Below are 18,481 nucleotides of genomic sequence, written 5' to 3'. Positions count from 1 at the left end.
GGACTCTAGAAAAAGTAAACAGAGAAGTACGAACGGTGTCCGAGGGAATTTCTCGCGTTCCTTCGAGGTGAGGACGCGGCGGAACCGCACCGCAGGTTGCGGCTCGACGAAACCGGGTAATTGTCATCTTGAACTATGCGAACTTGGGACTCGAAGGAGCAGAAACGATGGAGAATCGCGAGATCAGAAGAGATGTTTTTAAAAACTCTCCGAGGGGTTGTTCACTCGGAAACATGTGAAAACGATTTCCTTCTTTGAGAATCGATTGCCTTTGATTCTCATATGACAAACAATAAGATTCGGTGACAAGCGACAGTCGACCTTTGAAATTATGGCGACGTTTTTGTGATTGCCAACGATCGCCAGGGATTTCTGCTTGCTATTTCCAGCTGATTTTCAAGTGATTTCGAGTATCACGATTTCCTGAGTGAATACCCCTTGGGGTCTCTCCCTGTCCTCCGACGAAGAAGAGTATAGTACCAGAGAGAGGACCTCGTCCACCAGCCCTCGATTTCTTTCCCCTCTTTCTTCTTCCCCATTTTATTTATTTCCCTCCCTCTCGCGAGATATATCCCGATCGCGGCATCGCCGTTGTAATTTCGTTAGCGTTCCGCGCGCGGACGCGCGGGTAATCCTTCCTGATGGAATTTTGATCGCGTTCCGGGAGGATCCAGGAGGAAAACCGCATCCCGGCATCCGAGGGATTCGCGGAAGAGAGCGTTGCTTATTACGTTCTTCCTTAGAAATTCACGACGACGGACCCTCCTCTCGTTCCCTCTCCCTCGAGGACCGGACCGCGGGCGTGACGTCACACCTCGCGCGCCCTATGGCGTCCCTTTATCGGCCGGGAGAGCCGTCGAATTAATTAACGAAAAAGCTCCTCCCGGTAACGGGGACGGCTGACTTCTTTTTTCCGCGATTTTTCCCCGACGCGAGAGAACGCTCGTTCGCTCGTTTGTCCCGCGGCGAGAGAGAGAGGGAGAGAGGGAGCACGTCCTCCGGGGAAAAAGACGGCGAGAAAGGGACGGCCGGCTCCATTTTCGAAATAAAGTTTCGAGGACCCTCGGGCTCCTCTCGCGGCTTTTACTGGCCCTCCCTCCCTCCCTCCCCCTCTCGCGTTTTAATGCCGCGGACGCGCGCCCGGTCGTTTGGATTTAATATAGGAAATATTTAATAATACCCGGCCGCGCGGTTTTACACCGCCCGCACAGGGAGTGAGGGAGACCGACCGATGGACTCGAACGCGCGCGGGAGAGAGAGGGATGTAGCGCGCTGGACCTTTTGGATTTTTCCTATTTTCAAAGGGACCGGAAAGGGTCTCCTCGCTTTTCCCCCCCCCCCTCTCTCTCTCTCTCTCTCGTTTTACCCCACCGTTTCGTCCTTTTTGTCAGGGAACGCCGCGAGTTCCGTTACGTAAACGAGCGAGTCGAGCCCTTGGCGCGTTTCCACAAGCTCTCTCTCTCTTTCTCTCTCTCTCCCTCTTTTTCGCTCGCTCGCTCTTTCTCTCTCGGTCCTCGGTTTATTGGCTTCCGTTGACGCGTCGGAGGCGCGCGCGCGCGCACCGAGATAGACGCCCGGTCGCCGCGGATCCCGGAAATGACGTATCGGCGGTGCCCGGAAGTTCCGCGTAACAGCATCCCCGAATCAAACCCCGCCGATTCCCACGGGTGTAACGCGTCGGCGAAAAAGCCTCCCCCCTCCCCTCTCGTTTTTTAGGCGATCGCTTCCGCCATCGCGCGAGGTTTTCCGCCTCCACGCGAGATTTTCCGCAGATTGCATATTTGTTTTTTTTTTTTCGTTTATTTTTCTTTTTTCTTTTGCATCGGAATCGTATCCGCAATCCCATTCGCAATGGGAAAGCACTGACTGACGAAACCGCTTACGTTAGGTATACCACTCTTGACGGTTCTCGCTTTGGGAATTTTCATCATCGGACTCTTCGTTTTAACCCTCTATATCCTCTGTACGCTCTCAGTCGCGCCTAAAAAAAAGAAAAAAATGATATCGCGCAAAACCTGCGGAGTTAATCCTCCCGGGGTAGGCCTGACGTTTAATTTGCAATTTATTGATAAGTTGTTCGGTCGCGAGGGTGTTCTGCTACAGGGAGGGTTATATTAAATTTCTTGTATCAAAGGTTTATATTAATTGAGGATAGTCTATATCCGCGGGTTGAAAACACCTGATCGAATTCCGGACGTACGTGTGCGCGCCGACACGTGATTCCTAATTCCTCGAAACGGGCTGCGCGGGGCGTTTCTCGGTTTTATTTACGTTTCGCCATTTTCTTTGTTCCCTCTGGCATCGACGTCCGGCCGCTTTGTATCCCCCCCGGCGGCCCCCCCTTTCCGCGGGTTTTCCTGCTCTCTGAGCTGTCCGACCTTTTCCCCGGATCCGGAGTCATGCCGGGAGTCGGAGAGGGGGGCGCTCGCGTTTCTGCTTCTCCACGGGTGTTCTTCCCCTCCCTCGCGTCGATCACGTAACCCGTGACGTCACCGCGGCCTCGATTGTTTCCGCGCGACGTTAAGCTCGCGGAGAGTCCGCACTCACGTGGACGGCGGACGGGACACCTGCGGGTCGCGGGGGCTTCTTGCGGCGTGTTGCGCGAGTCACGTGGGGTTGGGTCACGTGGGGCGGGTCACGTGACGGCCCGCCAGCCAATGGGAGCGCGCGCCGACTTTTTCGAACACCACCCGACCTAGTGAGCGCGCCTCGCCGTTTTTCCGTAATTTATCTCTGGCATTCGGGAGTTTCCTCCCTTTTCTTCGCGGTCTTCCTCGTCGAGCTACGCGGTGAGTAACTCATCGAGCCGCGAAACAGTTTTTTTTCCACCGAGTTTTCTCGATCGTTGGCGACGGTCGGACCCCGCGATGTGTCACGTGGCCCGGGCCACGTGACCCCCGCCAGCCAATGGGAGCGCGCGACGGCCGACGCCGACTTTCTCGGACCTCGGTGACCCGGCGAGCACGGTTCGCGGCTTTACTCCGTAATTTGTCCCTCGCATTCGGGAGTTTCCTCCGTTGTTTCTTCGGGGTCGTCCTCTTCAAGTGGCGAGGCATCTACCGGGTGAGTAAATTAGAGAGGCATGAGCCGCCTTTTTTCCTAAGCTTCTCCTCGTTTTTCCCGACTTTTCTCAATCGTTTCTCGGCTCGACCTCGTGGCGGGTCACGCGGCCCTGCGCGACGCCATTAAAAGAGGTTATATCCGAAGTGACGTCACGCGTCCTCTGATCGAGAGTAGCCGAGTTGCGTTATAGCGCGTTTATAGCGAGGTATAGCGCGTGCAGAGCGATAGCCCGGTTCCCTCTCTCGTCCCCCTCTGGTCATCGGTTAATACCCTCTCTCTATCTCTCTCTCTCTCTCTCTTTCCCGCACTCTAGTGCTCCCTCTTGGTTTTAAATCCCGTCGAACGCGTCGATACGGATTGGACCGTCGGCTGACGTGATGGCACGACAAATGCCCGCGGTTTACGCCGCGTAACACCGCGCTGACACTATCCAGGTCAACATTGCGTAAATTGTCCTAAGTAGCGTCAACATGGCGCGATTCGCGCCAGAGGAGCCCCCCCCCCCCCCCCCCCGGTATTTCGCGCGCGGCACGCTCAAAGAAAAATTAATAATCCACCAGTAGATGCAAATAGTCGCGGCTAATCCCGTTTACGCATGCGCAAATGGACGGGTCCAATAATCGACGAGATGATTTCGAGGGGCTTGATATTTTCATTTTTTTTCCCCGCCTCCCAAATCATACATTTTACGGCGATCCGACAGTGACGCCCGGAATTATTTACAAGACTTTCCTCGGAATGTTATTAATCTTCACCGCGTCGCCATGGGTGTCACGAGGAAGTTCCCGTTCCCCTCGTAATTCCATCCTTGAGAAACATTTTCTCATCGACAATCCGCTGGAACTCTTGGGTATCCCAGGAGCAAGAGCTGTTAGTGCCCATGTTACCGAGATTTAATTGCCGCCGAATGCAACAGATGGCGCCGTCGATCCATATTAAGTAGCTGGGTAGATATGCAAATTTCAGGAATCCAAGGGATTTCCCGAACAGGGCGAAGGTATACACCTAAACACCGTGAATATAAATATAAATGCTGATAATGTGGCCCGATGCTTCGTCTTACGCCCGAAGAAAATTCCTTTTTTATCGAGATTAATTTTCTCGGTCCATTTCTCATCGGCTTATCAACCTTATCTTATTCATGTGCGACCCATTATCAATGTATCTGGTGCATCGGTATCTATCCACGATCGAAAGGAGAGGGCAGGAAGTGGCGCTCGGTACTTATCGCGCGTGTACGCGTGTATACGAGGGCGGTCCTCGGCGTCGCGACGCCGGGTCGAGAAATACGCTCGGTCCCCGTCGATGGGGAGGAATCGCGTCTCGGCCAGCTCGCTTTATCTACGAGTGTCACAGTCCGTCGCACGCCCTCGCTCTTTCCGCTGGCACGGCTGCTCTCGGTGCAACTTAATACCGAGTCCCCCCTCTAGTTATTCGACGTGAACCTGCGTGTGTACGTGTACACGCACATTGCGTGTACACGGGACTCCTTTGTCTCCCGAGGGCTCCTTGCTGGAATTCGAGATTTTCCCATTTTCGCATAGCCGATTCCAGTGTCCCGAAATAGTCGGGATAATAGAGGAAAAGCTCCCTTTTCCCGGAATTCCATGAATTCGATTAACGCCTTTTATTCATTTAATTCATTCTATATATATATATATTATTTGTTCGCTTTATTTCTGTTTTTTTTTATTTTCCTTCCGGCCTGGCGAGCAATTTTGCGCGCGCCAGAGCGTGTCTGGTATGTAGAAGGTTTTTGTTTGTTTGTTAGGTCTTTTTTTGTTTTTCATTTCTTTTTTTTTTTCGAGCTATCAAATATATCTCACACGCGCGGGGAGGTCAGGCTGATAAGAGAGGAGCGTAATTGTTCTTCTTTTTTTCCCGGGATTCGTGTGGGAAAAAAAAAGAGATGGGCTCGTAGAGTTTCGCCTATGCTCTCGATGGTAGTCGGGGGATTCTCGTTGATAATTTCCCGGGCTAATCGGTCTCGAATTTCCGCGACTTGGACACAACGGGCAGAGAGTGGAAACCGATATCGCGATTTCCAGCTGTTCCGCCGCGGGTTTCCGGATGTCGGTCGGGGCGACGAGGGGGGGATTCATTGAAAAAGAATTGATTTCCCCGCCGCGAAAGGGGCGCGCACGTGTTTCCGCCGGGGGGATCAAATTGGGAATTATTTTCGAGGGTTGGACGGGATTTCGATGCGCCAGGGAGGACTCTTCCCTCGGGAACGAAGGGAGCTCTCTCTCTCTCTCTCTCTCTTGGGACGGTCTGAAACGTATGATAAAGCCGACTCCGAGAGAGACCGAGCTCAGGAGTCGTCCGCGGGTTCCATTCGAGTCCCGCCGGTCGGAACGGAATTGGACGGAAACGCAGGGCGGACGTGCGGCCCCGCCGCGGCCGGAAGAAAGCGCCCCGAATGCGGGGCGAGGAAGGAGTCGAGGAGGCAAAAAGAGAGGGAATTAAAAAGGGTATTCGACGGCTTACTTGCGACCGAGAGGAGCGGTCCCGAGGCGAGGGGCGAATTCGCCTTCCCCCTGGAATCGGCGCCTGACATGGTCTCTCTCTAACTTTTTAATTTTTTTTTTTTTAATATATTTCTTTTAGCGCGATTCATGCGTCCGACTCTGCGATCCTTTATTATAAGGGACACGTATTTCCGTTGACATCGCGCGTGATGGTTTTTTTTCTTTCTTTTTTTTTTTGCAAAAAAGTTCCGACCTCGTGTATCATTCCTTCTCCTTCCTGGTCCATGGAACTTCGTTCATGAGGGAGGAACAAAAATTCCCATCGATTGCTTTTTCACATTTCCACATTTCATGCTTGGCAAGTAAGCGACATTCTAATTTAACACGTTGACTGCCACGCGCATCTTATTCGACTGCTGTGTCACCCAAATATGGGTGACGGGACTGTCAACGTGTCGAACAGGATGGCAAGGATGTAATTAGCAATTACCATTTTCATGCCTGAGTAATGTTTAAACCGATCACTTCTTATAGGCCTGTAAAACCGGCAGGTAATGGTTAATGCGGCGGAGAATGAGTTTGTCGCTAATGACGATTGATTTTCTTTTCTATGGCGCATAACTTACCTGTTACCACATTGTAAAGTTTGAAACGATTTCGGTACACCCATCTCGGAGAGAAGTTTCATAAACGATTGGCTCTTCGGGTGCGACTTTCACGTCCCCTTTAAATGATCCCGCGTGACGTCTCCGGAATGATATTCGGAGATTCTGACAATCCCTGTTTCGTGTTTCAGGCAGTGATCGTCGGGCGAAGGGGGCTCGAATCCCGGAGCGTCGTCCCTCGGGAACTGTCGGGCGCGCACCGTCCTTAATTCCCTCCTCCCACCTTTCGTCTCTCTCAGTTTTTCGGTCCCCGTTGACCCCCCTTACCAGTCTTCCTCTCGCGACCTCCTCTGTCCCTGTCCTCCTCCCTCTCGTTGGTCCCAGGCGCCGTCTGTCCCTCTCTTTGTCGCGCCGCCCGCAGCTGGCTGTCACTCTCGCTCGCGAGAGCCGAGGCCACGTGGTGCCTCCGCTCCGTGACAGTTCCCGAGCGGCTGCGACGACGTCGCGCCTCCAGAGGCGTCGCCCGGGTCGCAGGGGTGTCGTCGCGGGTCCGCCCGGCGCACCTGTCGCCGCGCCTCCCGCACCTGGTGCACCTGGCGCGTCCCTCGGCCGCCCCGGCACCCGAAGGAGAGACCCGGAGACCCCCGTCGTCCTCGTGGCGACCCGGCCTCCTGGCACGACGACCCTGAAGTGGAAGGAGCTCGCCAGTCGGGGACGATGAGCCCTAGAGCGAGCCTCGCGTGGCTCGCGATCCTCCTGGTCGGATGCGCTGGGACTTCCGGGACCCCCGGGACCCCTCCGAGACCCCGAAGACCGGCGGTGATCTACTCGAACCAGTTCGCCATCCACGTGCCCGAAGGACCCCAAACTGCAGCCGCCATCGCCGAGAAACACGGCTTCGACTATCATGGACAGGTCAGTGATGACGATTTTTATTTTTTTCACGAGATGAGTTTATACACGCAGAAAAATCTAATACTTAGTTAATACTATACGTGTGATTGTTTCGTTAATTAATTTCCCTTGATCGTGGCAGATATTGCGGTAGGTCATGTTCAGTGTCGTAGGGATTCAATACGTCTTAATGAAAGATTTGGTTTATCGACTGAAATGATTTCTAAAGTAATGAAAGTTCTTCCGGTGATCGAAACGACAAGTGTAAGTGAATTGAAATTCGATTCCCTCAGTTGGAAGGTTTTATGAAATTACCCGGGCGATTTTGTTGAGCGATGCAAGTCTCTTTTTTTTTTTTCCTGCGTGTATGATAACCCTCGGTAGATGATAAGCGGTCCACGTGGTGGAGATCCATCGCCATTTCGAGATACGCGATAATGGCAAAGGGGATAACAGCGTCTAGGGATATGATCGTCAATCGAGGCTTGAATTATATTATAATTGCCATTGAATTATGACATTTCTCTGATATTCCCGATAAAGACCCCCGAGTTTTGGTATCTAGGGTTCTATCGGAAGGGCGATCGAAGGGAGGGTATTTTCTACGGTCGAGAGAGAAAGTCGTCCCTCCGTGACGTCTCCCGACGGAAGAGAAAGAGCTCTCGGTTTCCGCGGTCCCCCGGCTCCGGATCCGACCGGGCGATTTAAGGTCCGCGGGTGACGTATAAAGTTGGGCGGCGCGGGCCGGCCGGATCAGTCGCGGAGTCGGCGGCGACCGGGGCGGATCGTCGACCCCTCTGAGGGGGAGGTTCGCGTCTCGATGTTTAGGGAAAAAGTTTATCCCCGGCGTCTCTCCCCATCCGCTGCGCCAGCGATTCCGCGTGCCTTTCCACCCTCCTGGCGACACTTCTCATATTTTTCTCCGTCCCCCCCCCTCCCCCCTGTCGCCGCCGATCGCGCGAAAAACGCGGCCCCCTTTTTCCGTCCGGTCCGGCCAACGGCGCCCACTCGTCGCCGTCCACCGGGATGCCGGAGACCGACGATTATGAATATCTCTTATAAGTAAATCCCGTCGCGTTTGGAGTTTCCGCAGACCCTCCACCCCCGCGAGAAATGACTTCCCCTCCCTTTCGCGGTTCGGCGCTCGGTCATCGATCGTCTCTCGCGAGAGACGAGGAACGCCGCCTCGAAGAGAGGTTTGCCCCCTCTAGGACCGTCTTTCTCTATCTCTCTCTATCTCACTCCTCGTTCCCCGGTTCTCCTCCTTTCCGGCCCTCGCGGTCCATCGGACGGTACTCGAAATCGACGAGGCCAGCATCCCGACTCGCGCGAGGCTCCCCCTTACCCCTCGGGGGGGTCCTCCTCGACAGGGTTGCCCTCCGTTCTCGGGGGAGGGGTATCCCCGCCTCGTACTTTGAGCCGGTCGGGTTCAACGAGTCGAAGAACGAGATATTGGGAATGGGCGATCGATCAGCCCCTTAGAGAGACGCGGGACCGCCGCTCCTGTACGGAGAACCCATCCGCACGAGCGGACCGCGGACGCCCCCTGGGAATCATCCATCCCCCGGGTTCGTGGGATATTATTACCGCGAGACAGGACTCCGAGGGGTGTCCTGGAATGTCTGGAATATGGACCTCGGGTGGGAAGGTCTTGCCTCGAATTTTAAGGATTTTTAATGGATTTTTAAGGAGTTTTAAGGGATTGCGGTGCGGGGTCAACATGACAAATAGCGCTTATCAACATCGGAACAAGATGCAATTTCGATCTCTTTGCGAGATGGTCTTATCATGAGACAGGATCCTAAGTAATGATATTGAATAGATTTAGGTCCTTCACCGAGGTGTTTTACCTTCAATGTTAAGAGTCCCCTTTACACGGTACTCTGATAATACATGCTTATCACCCCAAGTCAATGGTGCTCGGATGCAACATCAGTTTTTCGGGCTCTCGATATTATTATAGAAGGGTCCAGGGTCAGGATCCCAATAGCTTCGAATTTTATCTCGAATTTTAAGAGACCCCTTTACACGATACTCTGATAAGGGAAGCTTATATAATATCAAGTCCAAGTCAATGGAGCGCGGTGCAGCTTCGGCCTCTCGCCCTCTCTCGGCCGATCGGGCCGCTCTCTCGTGCTTCACGCTCGAAATATACGGTATAAACTCGCGATATGGTAAATTGTCCGGCGTATAATGGAGAGCCGGGTTGGTCGACCGAGAGAAATCGATCTCGCGAGGCGAACTAGCTTCGAGTTCGCCTCACGCGATCGCCGAGGCCAAGATTAGAGGGGATTTCGTTGGCGTGGTAATTTTGCGATTTTTAATTTATGTATANGTATTTATATGGACGTATATGCGGATATGGCGAGGCGTTTTTTAACTGGCGGGGATTCGTTCGGGCCAATTTCCGCTTAGGCGATTTTTCTTTCCGTTTTAGATTCGAGCGGTCAAAGTGTCTCCTTCTAGTACTCTTGAAATTGTTTCGAAATTTCGAAGGCTGCTCGGATGTTAATGTATACCGAAACCGGCAACCACGGTACTTCAAATGGAAACCGGACAAATGTATATACCGAACTTCGAACGACCTCGTCTCTGAAAGAGCGGTCGGGTTAAAGTACTCGAAATCTTGTACGCTTTTGAATACAAATGTGTACCTAAACCGGGAGCAGCGGCACTCGTGGTGAAAAACGATTTGTAATATATTTTGGGGATAGAATTTCTACGCGAGAATTCGTAGAGTATTCCGTTTTTTTTTTTTTTTTTTTTTATAAAACGGTGAGATGGGAAAAGCAATCGGTAATTGTTAATATGTGTTGTTACAGCGCGCTTTTCTCAAACAACAATTGTGTACTTGTGCGTGATCGAAGATCAGTACACAAGCGATTTCGAAAAGTATATAAAATCCGGAAATTCGTACACTTGTGTATTGAAAAATGCGAAAACAAGTGTACACGAAATTTCGAAATATTGTATCTTGAAACGAGACTCGATATGAATATTGAATATTTTAAATAGATAATTTAACACGAAATTTCGCAATATTGTATCTTGAAACGAAACTCGATATGTATACTAAATTTTGGGTAGATATTTCTAACAGCGAGAGGTAAAATTTAACACGAAATTTCGAAATATTGTATGTTGAAACAATAGACGATGTGTACTAAATTTTCTATAGATATTTGTAATAGCGAGAGGTACAATTTTATAGAATGAAAGGGTTGCGCTACCATTGGGAAAATTCGTGTCTGAAGGGGGATCATAATTTCGGGATGACTCGGTTCCCTTTTTTTTTTTTTTTCGGATTTCCAGGGCGCGTAATCCGCGCGCATCCCGCGGGTTATCTCCGCTCCCTGGGGAACGCGGGCTCCAATTTGTTGGGCGGTTGACTCTCCCTTCTTTCTTCCCTCTTCCTTATTTTGCCTACAGTAAAAATCCGACACTGAGCCTCTCCCTGCGGCGCGTCCTCCCGAAAACGCGGAGAGTCTTCCGGGATCATCCGACGGATTTTCCGGCCGGGCGGAGCGACGAGCGCGGCCGCGGAAACAGAGCGGGAGAAAAGGAAAACCGAATGAGCGAGAGGGGGAGAGAGACAAAAAAAGCGGGAGAAAATCGGGAAGAAAAATTGGACCGCCCGTGCAATTACTCGCGGAGACGGCCAGGCCGCGCTGCGGGAGGAAAATTTCGGGAAAGCGGTTAGGGGGGTCATCCCGTGTTATTGGTTTAAAAATTCGAATTTTCTTTGTTGCATAAATTGCGTTCCAAACGTAGTGTAGAATATGTGGGCAAAGTGATTTTCCGATATTCGAAGTAGTTCCCCGTGAAAAAATTGCCGAAAAAAGCTAAAAAAAAGGAGCCTTCGCATGGGATAACCCCCTTAAATTCATCCCAGCGGGTCGATATTGGGAATAATCGAATTTCCTTAATCACCCGCCCCCTTTCCTCCGTCATTACCAACGCGGCGCGTTTGCAGTCCTGGTGGCGGATCTTTTTTCAAGGGAAACTTCTGGCACGGTATTACTTGTAAACCCGGAAGTCATAAAAGGGGTGCGATACGGGAAGTGAAACGCTTTTTCGTTTTTTCTACCCTCAATTACTACTCACATTCATCCTTTAGTTTCGATATTATTAAAATTCCCGTAAACGCTTCCATTGGTGTTACCTTTCTTTCGAGACTGACGTTAGAAATCTCTATATTTATCGGTCTTCAACCCTAATCCTTCCCTTTTACAATTAATCCCTATTCACATCCACCTTTAATAATCCAGGCACAGTTTTTCGTAAATTTTATTCATACGGTAGATTACTTCTTTCATTATCTGGACAACGACCGATAAGCTGGATCCGCGTGGCTGATAAGCGTTCCATCTCTCTTCTCCTCCACCCTCGCTTCCCTCCCTGGAAATATAAAGTCATTAAATATGATCCTATTCTTTTTTACTTTTTATGTCATCGCTCGTTCTCTCCCTCTCCGGAACACCCTGGGACCTAGTAACTAACCTCTGGAGCGAAGTCCGTCGTTGGTTGTCCATCTCTCTTTCTCCCATGCCCACCGCCTCTCTCCCTCTCTCTCCCCGCACGCGTTCACTTTCCACGCTCCTTTCCCGACCTCGTGGATTGTTGCAATTGTCACGCGAGACCTCGTCCGGGACAAACACGGACTTCCTGTCGAGCTCTCGGGGCTCCCGGCTCGCCTCCGGCGACAATGAGAGTCTTTTTTTTTTTTTGTTCCCGAAGGTGGATCGCTGACACCGGCAAAAATTGTTTCCCGATAAAGTCGCCGACGAGGCCGGGCGAGCCGCCAAGGCGGCTTTTCGCGCCGCTCCGCGAAACGTCCGCCGCGGTTCCCTTTGACCGGGAAATCCTTTACGCTTTTTTTTTTTCTTCATTTTTTTTTTATCCCGATCCTTTGTTCCATCCGATGCACGACGTCCCGCGGAGACGGGGGAGTCGTGGCTGATCCCGAGGTGAGGGAAGAAAAAAAAGATGAAAAAACCCTAAACGGAAGGAGAGGGATAAAAGTTAAGCGACAAAGAAGAGGCGCCGCCTTTTTCCCATGCCCGGGTGGCGGGGGAGAGGTTAACTCCTCCGGGTTTTCCGCGTAAAGCGGGATAAACGGGGGAAACTCGCGCGAAATTGGCCGGCACACATCGAGCGAGTAAGCGGCCGGTAATTGCGGTCCGCCGATGGGAATTGCTCTTTATACGGCCCGGCCGCGCTCTCGTTGCGCAACTCGCGTACCGCCGTACGGTAGTAGAGAAGGGCGTTGTCGCCGACCGGGAGGACTTTGAGAAATGCCGCTCGATGTACGAATGCTTGCCGGGTTGGGAGGGTCGAGATGATCGGGCTTGCGAGGTAATTGGCTCTTGGGGCATTATTAAGGATCGTGGGACGCGAAATCGGGAGACTTTCGGCCCGACTTGGCGCCGCGGGACTGCGGTGAAAGTAACCTTGTTCGAGAGAGACGGCTTTGGTGCCCATTATCGACACCTGGGTATAGAGGGGACCGTGTAGACCATTTCTGTGATCTTAAGCCATTCTTCGACGGTTTTTGTGAATTTTTTTTTTAGTCCTGCATGTTTTTCTCTCCCGACTTTTCCTCCATTTTTCTCCATTTTTCATTGCGGCGTTTAAGGCGTGACGCGTGAAGGTTGAAGGGAATTTCGGTTTTTTTTTTTCCCCTCTCTCTCACGTTCTAGTACGTTTAGAATTGTATTAACTACGTAAAATTGGGGACCGAGTATGGCCAGGTGGAGCAACGTGAGGTATTTATCGGTTTATGGAACAAATTTGAGAGGAAGGAATTATTTAAACGGGCTTGCTAGGGTGGAGAGTGGGTATGTTAAATATTGGTATAGTCCTGGTCGTATTAATTAATTTCTTTGAGATATTAGCATATGTTAAGTAATGATGCACTCTTCGGCACTGTCGATCACCTCCTCCCGGCAGTTTTGTTTATCGTCATTCGCCTTCGATGAAAATTCGGTGGAGAGATTTTTCGGTCCGCGAATTCGTGGACTGATGGGATGCATTAACGAGTGCATTATTAATTTAGTGCATCGCCAGTGGATAAAACACCCGATACGCGTCTCATGAATGTATTCTATTTTTTTTTCGTCATGTTTTATCATCGGGTCCTATTTTTTTCCCCTCTTTTCACGGTGATGTGGTCGAAGCGGGGGCGGACTTGCAACGTCGATGGGTCTTATGGTCTTACTGTCTCGGATCAATGGGTGGATCAATGGATCAATGTAGGAGAAAGGGGGGGTCTCGTCTAATTTCCCTTTCATCCCTCCTGATCGGACCACCGGCGACTACCGATTACTATTCCCTTATCACCGGATCCGCCTTTATCCCAAGTAAAGGGATCACGGGTTACACAAAGCGCGGCGCGTCGATGTGTCGCGGATAAAAAAAAAAGAAAAAAAGAAGAAAAACCAATCAAAACTGCTACGGAAATAACGCATTTGATTAAACGCAGGTATAATTGATATTTCACCCTCGACGGAAATAACGCTCGTGGTTAAGCGCCGTTCTGATTGGTTTTCCACCCTCGACGCGTCGACGCGCCGCGCTCTGTCCGACTTTCGACGCCCTCGGTGTGACTCCCGCCTAAGACTAGATATCTCCCTCTTTCGCGCGCCTCTTCGTTCCGCATCGATAGAGCAATCTCGGGTCGACTCGTGCTCTTCGAAATCGGTGCCAAGGCTCGCATATATGTAATACTCGCTCGCGAGTCCACCTCTCGACTCTTGGCCGATTCCCTGGTCTCCCTCTCTCTCTCTCTTGTTCTTTTTTATTCCCTCCCACCGCCTCTTCCTTTTCTCCTCTAGGCTCCTCTAGGCTCCTCTTGCTCGCCGAATTTTCGTTTTCCCCGCCGCCCTCCGCGCCGCGTGTGTCACCGGGAAAAGACTCCGCCACTCTGAATGAAAAATTTACTTTCTAGGCGAAATGAATTGCTCGCGGCTATCTAAATGCTCCTTGCCGAAGGAACTTCTTGGCTCCGGTCAAATTGATTCTGCGGGAGTCGTCAGTGTTCCAGGCCAACCGATGTCGAGTTTATACCGCGGGGAAATCATTTTGCGAGATTAATTTTATCCTGAAAATTGCCCTCTCAAGTAACGGGAACATTATTGGAAATTATATGACATTTCGGCCGGCACGATTGTTTAAATTCAAATTAATTAACACTCGGCGCAATACATTATTAATGGCGAATAAATGTTGTTTCGTGTTGATGGCAATCACGAGTTCGTGGGTACCTGTTGGAAGCTTCAGAAAAAAAAAAATGATCAGACACCCAGACGATTCTCTCAAACTTTGGGATGTTGACGGGATTGTCGTTTAATTCTTTCGTAAGCCTTTCGTTAATTTTATCCGAATCAATTTTTATATCTAACGCGTTCATCCACAGAAAATATATCACGAGTTAACGAGTCAAACGGACTTATCGGAGTTGAGCCCAGCTTTGAGAATATTGAGAATCGTTCGTAATTAGCCTTAATTCGATTTCATCGCATTAATTGACAGTACGCAATAAAGATCAACTCGATACAGGTATTCCTTAAATTTTTTTTTTCTTCTAAAAAATGATTTCCCCTCATCGCAAGTGGGCTGCCACCCCCGGAAAACCCTCGGAAAGCCATATTTCCCCTCTCCCCAAATTTCCCCCTATCCCCTCGGTTTTCCCTCCCGCGGCGGAAAACCGAGGGCGTCGGGCCATTCCGGAGATTCCCCAGGAACTGATAAAAATCTCGATATGAAATGGGAGCGAGTTTCACTCGGTCATGGAACTCAGGATTTGGGGAGAAGAAGAGAAAGAAACCGCGAAAGAGGAGGTAAAAATCCGCCGACCCGAGGTGGGTCGACGAACCCGCGTGTGTCTTCCTCGGCGGTGCGTCTCGCGTTATCAATGGCGAACAGTCGCGCATGGGGCGTCCCTGATAACGCGCGGCGGCGGTGGCGGAGCTTTGACGCGGCCCGGTAGCGGAACGGCGGTGCGGTCTCGCGGTGTCACAGAGAGAGAGAGGGCAGGAAAGAAGAAGAAGAAAAAAAAACCCGGGATCTGGAAAGAAAATTTCGAATAAACCTTTCGGGGGGGGGGGGGGGGGGCTCCTGGGCAAACGGGGGGTCCCCTTTTCTTTCGACGATTGGCCAAGAGGGGAAAGCCGGGATGGCGAAACGCCCGGAGAGGGAACGACGGCGAAAAGAAACGAGGTGGAGAGTACTGACAAATGGGGGGGGGAGGGGGGGAGGGAAGGGGGGCACTTTTTATCAGGCCGCGGTTTTATCTCGCGGCGAGGAATGAAAATATAGCGATTCGCCCTGATAGGCGCGCGAGGTCCCGGGACGAGGAGGAAACTTTCGGACGAGGGGAACCAAAGAGGTGGGGGGAGGGGGGGAGGGGGGGACGAGCAATAAATAAACGAGAATGGAGTACGTGACGGTGTTTGAAGAACGCGATAGCACGGTGTCGCGGCAGACGAGGGCCTCGACGTCGGTCTGCATTAAAACACAATTGCGGCGTTTGGGAAAATCGTCACGTCGCGTGGCCGACCGTCGTGGGTGTAACGTGATTCTCGACGCTCCTGTTCGTATACACTCTTCGAGGTCAATTTGCCCCCAGGGGGGCTCAGGGGGTGAGGGGTCATATTTGGACCACGCTTGGACGACGTTTCGACGATGTCAGGACGTTTCGGGGGTATTCGGCCGAGCTGGCGGAAAGTCGCGAAACGACCCATTGTCTACTTTGATGGGGCCCTGACATGGAGCTCCTCGAGATCGAGAGGATGATTCGGAGAGAAAAGTTCGGCAGGATTTATATCCCGCCGGAAACGTTCCGTTATCGCGGGAGGAGATGATTACCTTATCGCGGAGAAGGGATGGACTTCTCGCGAGAACGGCGGCCGTGGTTTTTTGGACGGGCGTGGGAACTTCAACGGCGCCCTGTGATCGAGAGCTTCGTTACAATCGAGAAAGGGAAATGCGCTTCGTCGCCCCCGAAGATGTAGGGCCCAGTGATAACGCCTCGTATCGCGGTAGTCGCGGCGTTTCGCATTAAAAAAACGGCCCTCCTCGGAAGAGGTCCTCGAAAGGCGCGGGAATTTTAACGTCGGGATCGACTTTTCTCCGTTACTTAACCCCGGGGACTCCTCCCTCGGGGTCGCACTCCGGAGGGTGTTGCAGCTTAACGCGTTTACCTTTAAGCCCCCCCCCGGCCGCCCTCCCGTGGTTTCCGCCGTTAATTTATCATCCCTCGGCTCTTTAACGAGAAGCTGTTACCCGCCGACTCTCGACTCCCGGGCGATACGCAAACCCCGGGGTAGTCTGGCGCGAACGTTTCCCCGACACGCCCGACGGAGCGACCTTACCCCCTCTTCCAGGGGAAGGTTCCGTTTTCACCCTGAAATGTTTATTTTTTTTTTATTTAGCGATTCTCCCATAATTTCTACGCTCACTCTTAATTCCCGTACTCATCCTTGATTTATCTCCCTTCCTCCGTTCATCAATTTAGGGGATAAGAAATTTCTTCTCGAGAGGGTCGGTTATTTCTCGATCGCGGGAGGGGTGGGTGGGGGTGGCTGCGTCTCGCGCCAAGTACACTCGAGGTGAAGCTCGACGCCGCGCGGTAGTAACCGCGCGTACCGGGATTTTTCAGAACGCTCGGCTAAAGAGATACCGGATTTCCTTCCCCTTTTCCTCCCCCTCCGACGTCTCTAGGACCCTCGAGGGGAGTTTTCGAGCCTACAAAAGCGTCCATCTTGAGACGCGCCACCCGGCGCCGTTAATTTATCATCGCCTCGGCGAGACGGGGACCGTCTCTCCTACTTTTTCTCGAGCGATACTTCGGCGATATCGATCCCCGGGTATCGAACGGGTCCTCCAGTGTTCCCCGAACGATCTTCGAGATCCCGGCATTCGATCCTTACCTTTTCCCCCTTTTTCCTCGTTTCACGTCTCGCCTCCACCTCCTGTCGCCGCCTTGTCTCCGGTTCGGCCTTAACGACGAGAGAGGAGGCGCTCGTCGAAAGGGACGCGGAAGGATCTTATATCCTGAGAGGACCGTCGCGAGCCACTTGCTCCACATTGCTTTCTCGTCCCTATTCCACGGTTTAATTTCTTCTTTTTTTTTTTCTTTTCTTTTTCCTTACTCCCCTTTGACGTGGAATTACGTCTTTGTTCTCCTTTCACGCGGGGCGCCAAATCGGAGCGGGGAAAAAAATTCCTCACTCGCGTGCAATCAAACCGTTCACGGATCGGACGTGATGCAGGATCAAACGATGTATCGATCGATAGGGGAAGAATGGTCCTGCAGAAATTAATTGCGAAAAGTCGGGTGTTTATCTTAAGACCTGGAAGGGGACGTCAAAGGGAGCGTCGGCATTTTTCCGTGATAACCCTTCATGCGATAACTCGTTATCGAGTTGACGGTTCTCTGAGGATTAACGGAGAACAACGATTTCTTGTCAGCCGTTTGACGTTCCGCGACTGCAATGTTACGTCCAATGTTAACATTGCGATTCGATCCGAAGGATCGAGTCCTACAATTTTTCTCCTTCTCTCGTGTTTCTCGTTTTCTCTCTTTCTCTCTATATCAGCCGATACGTATTCCCTTGGCGTGGAAAGGGGTGTCGGGACTCACCCTCTCGGGTTCGGCTCACGGGGAGCACGTTTCGCACCCTCGACTCTCGGCTCCCGGTCCTCGACCTTCCCCTCGTCGAGGAACCGCGAGAGGGGGTGGAAGGGAGCTGGGGTGTTTCGAGCCCCTCCCCTCGCGAAAATTACGCGATAGCGTGTAATTAAAACAAGTGGGCGCTAAGTGGGGGGAAGGGGGGAAGGGGGTGTTGCCGCTTGGAGGCAATCGTGAAAAGTGACCCCTTCGACGAGCTTTCGAAAGCGACCGGAAAAGGGGTGACTACCCTCCGGTGCAGCAGACTGAGTGTTAACGACAAGTGCGATTGCCACCTGACGTCTCCATCAGGATAGGTCCCCCTCACCCTGAAGACTCTTCCCCCCTGGGATATATGGAACCCCTAATTCCAAGTGAAGAAATTAAAATCCCGATCTGCAAACCTACCTTATCAGGGCCCTAACGAGAATGGGGATGCGCCGAGGGGAGGGTGCCTCGGCGTCGACATGTCCTCCGGTTCACCCACCCCCCGAGAGGGGGACCGGGGGGAACCACTTGGCGAAGTTGCATCCCCCTCTCCCCCGGTACCCCTCTGGTTAGTTTCGGGGGATTTGCCGAAGTCAGCCGGAAACTTAGCGGCGGTGCAGGTGCAGAGCAGCATCGCGGTAAGGGAACGAGCGCGCGACCGGGGGTGGTCGGGGGTTTGGGGGGGTTGGGGGAGGTGGTCCTCTCCAGGAGCGTGGCACCTCGCGAAACGCCACACGGGGGGTTCGGGTGGAGGGAGAGGGTGGACTCGGTCACCTTACATCACCCATGCGCCC

The 18,481-nt window shown here is 52.1% G+C and overlaps 1 protein-coding gene across 1 annotated transcript in view; it reads left to right on the top strand.

Annotated features, from left to right (window-relative positions):
* LOC105700544 (furin-like protease 2) overlaps positions 1-18,481 on the top strand; it is a 174,793-nt gene that overhangs the window by 1,147 nt on the left and 155,165 nt on the right. Inside the window, exon 2 of the mRNA XM_012426473.2 lies at positions 6,328-7,051. Within this exon, the coding sequence (XP_012281896.1) occupies positions 6,854-7,051 (198 nt within the window). The 5' untranslated portion in view covers positions 6,328-6,853. The remainder of the gene's footprint in view (positions 1-6,327; positions 7,052-18,481) is intronic.

The sequence above is a fragment of the Orussus abietinus genome, unplaced genomic scaffold (genome assembly GCF_000612105.2).
Source record: "Orussus abietinus isolate OABI.00-Male unplaced genomic scaffold, Oabi_2.0 scaffold2, whole genome shotgun sequence".
Lineage (NCBI taxonomy): Eukaryota > Metazoa > Arthropoda > Insecta > Hymenoptera > Orussidae > Orussus > Orussus abietinus.
The sequence above is the reverse complement of the archived record's forward strand: the minus strand, read 5'-3'. Positions and strand labels throughout refer to the sequence as shown.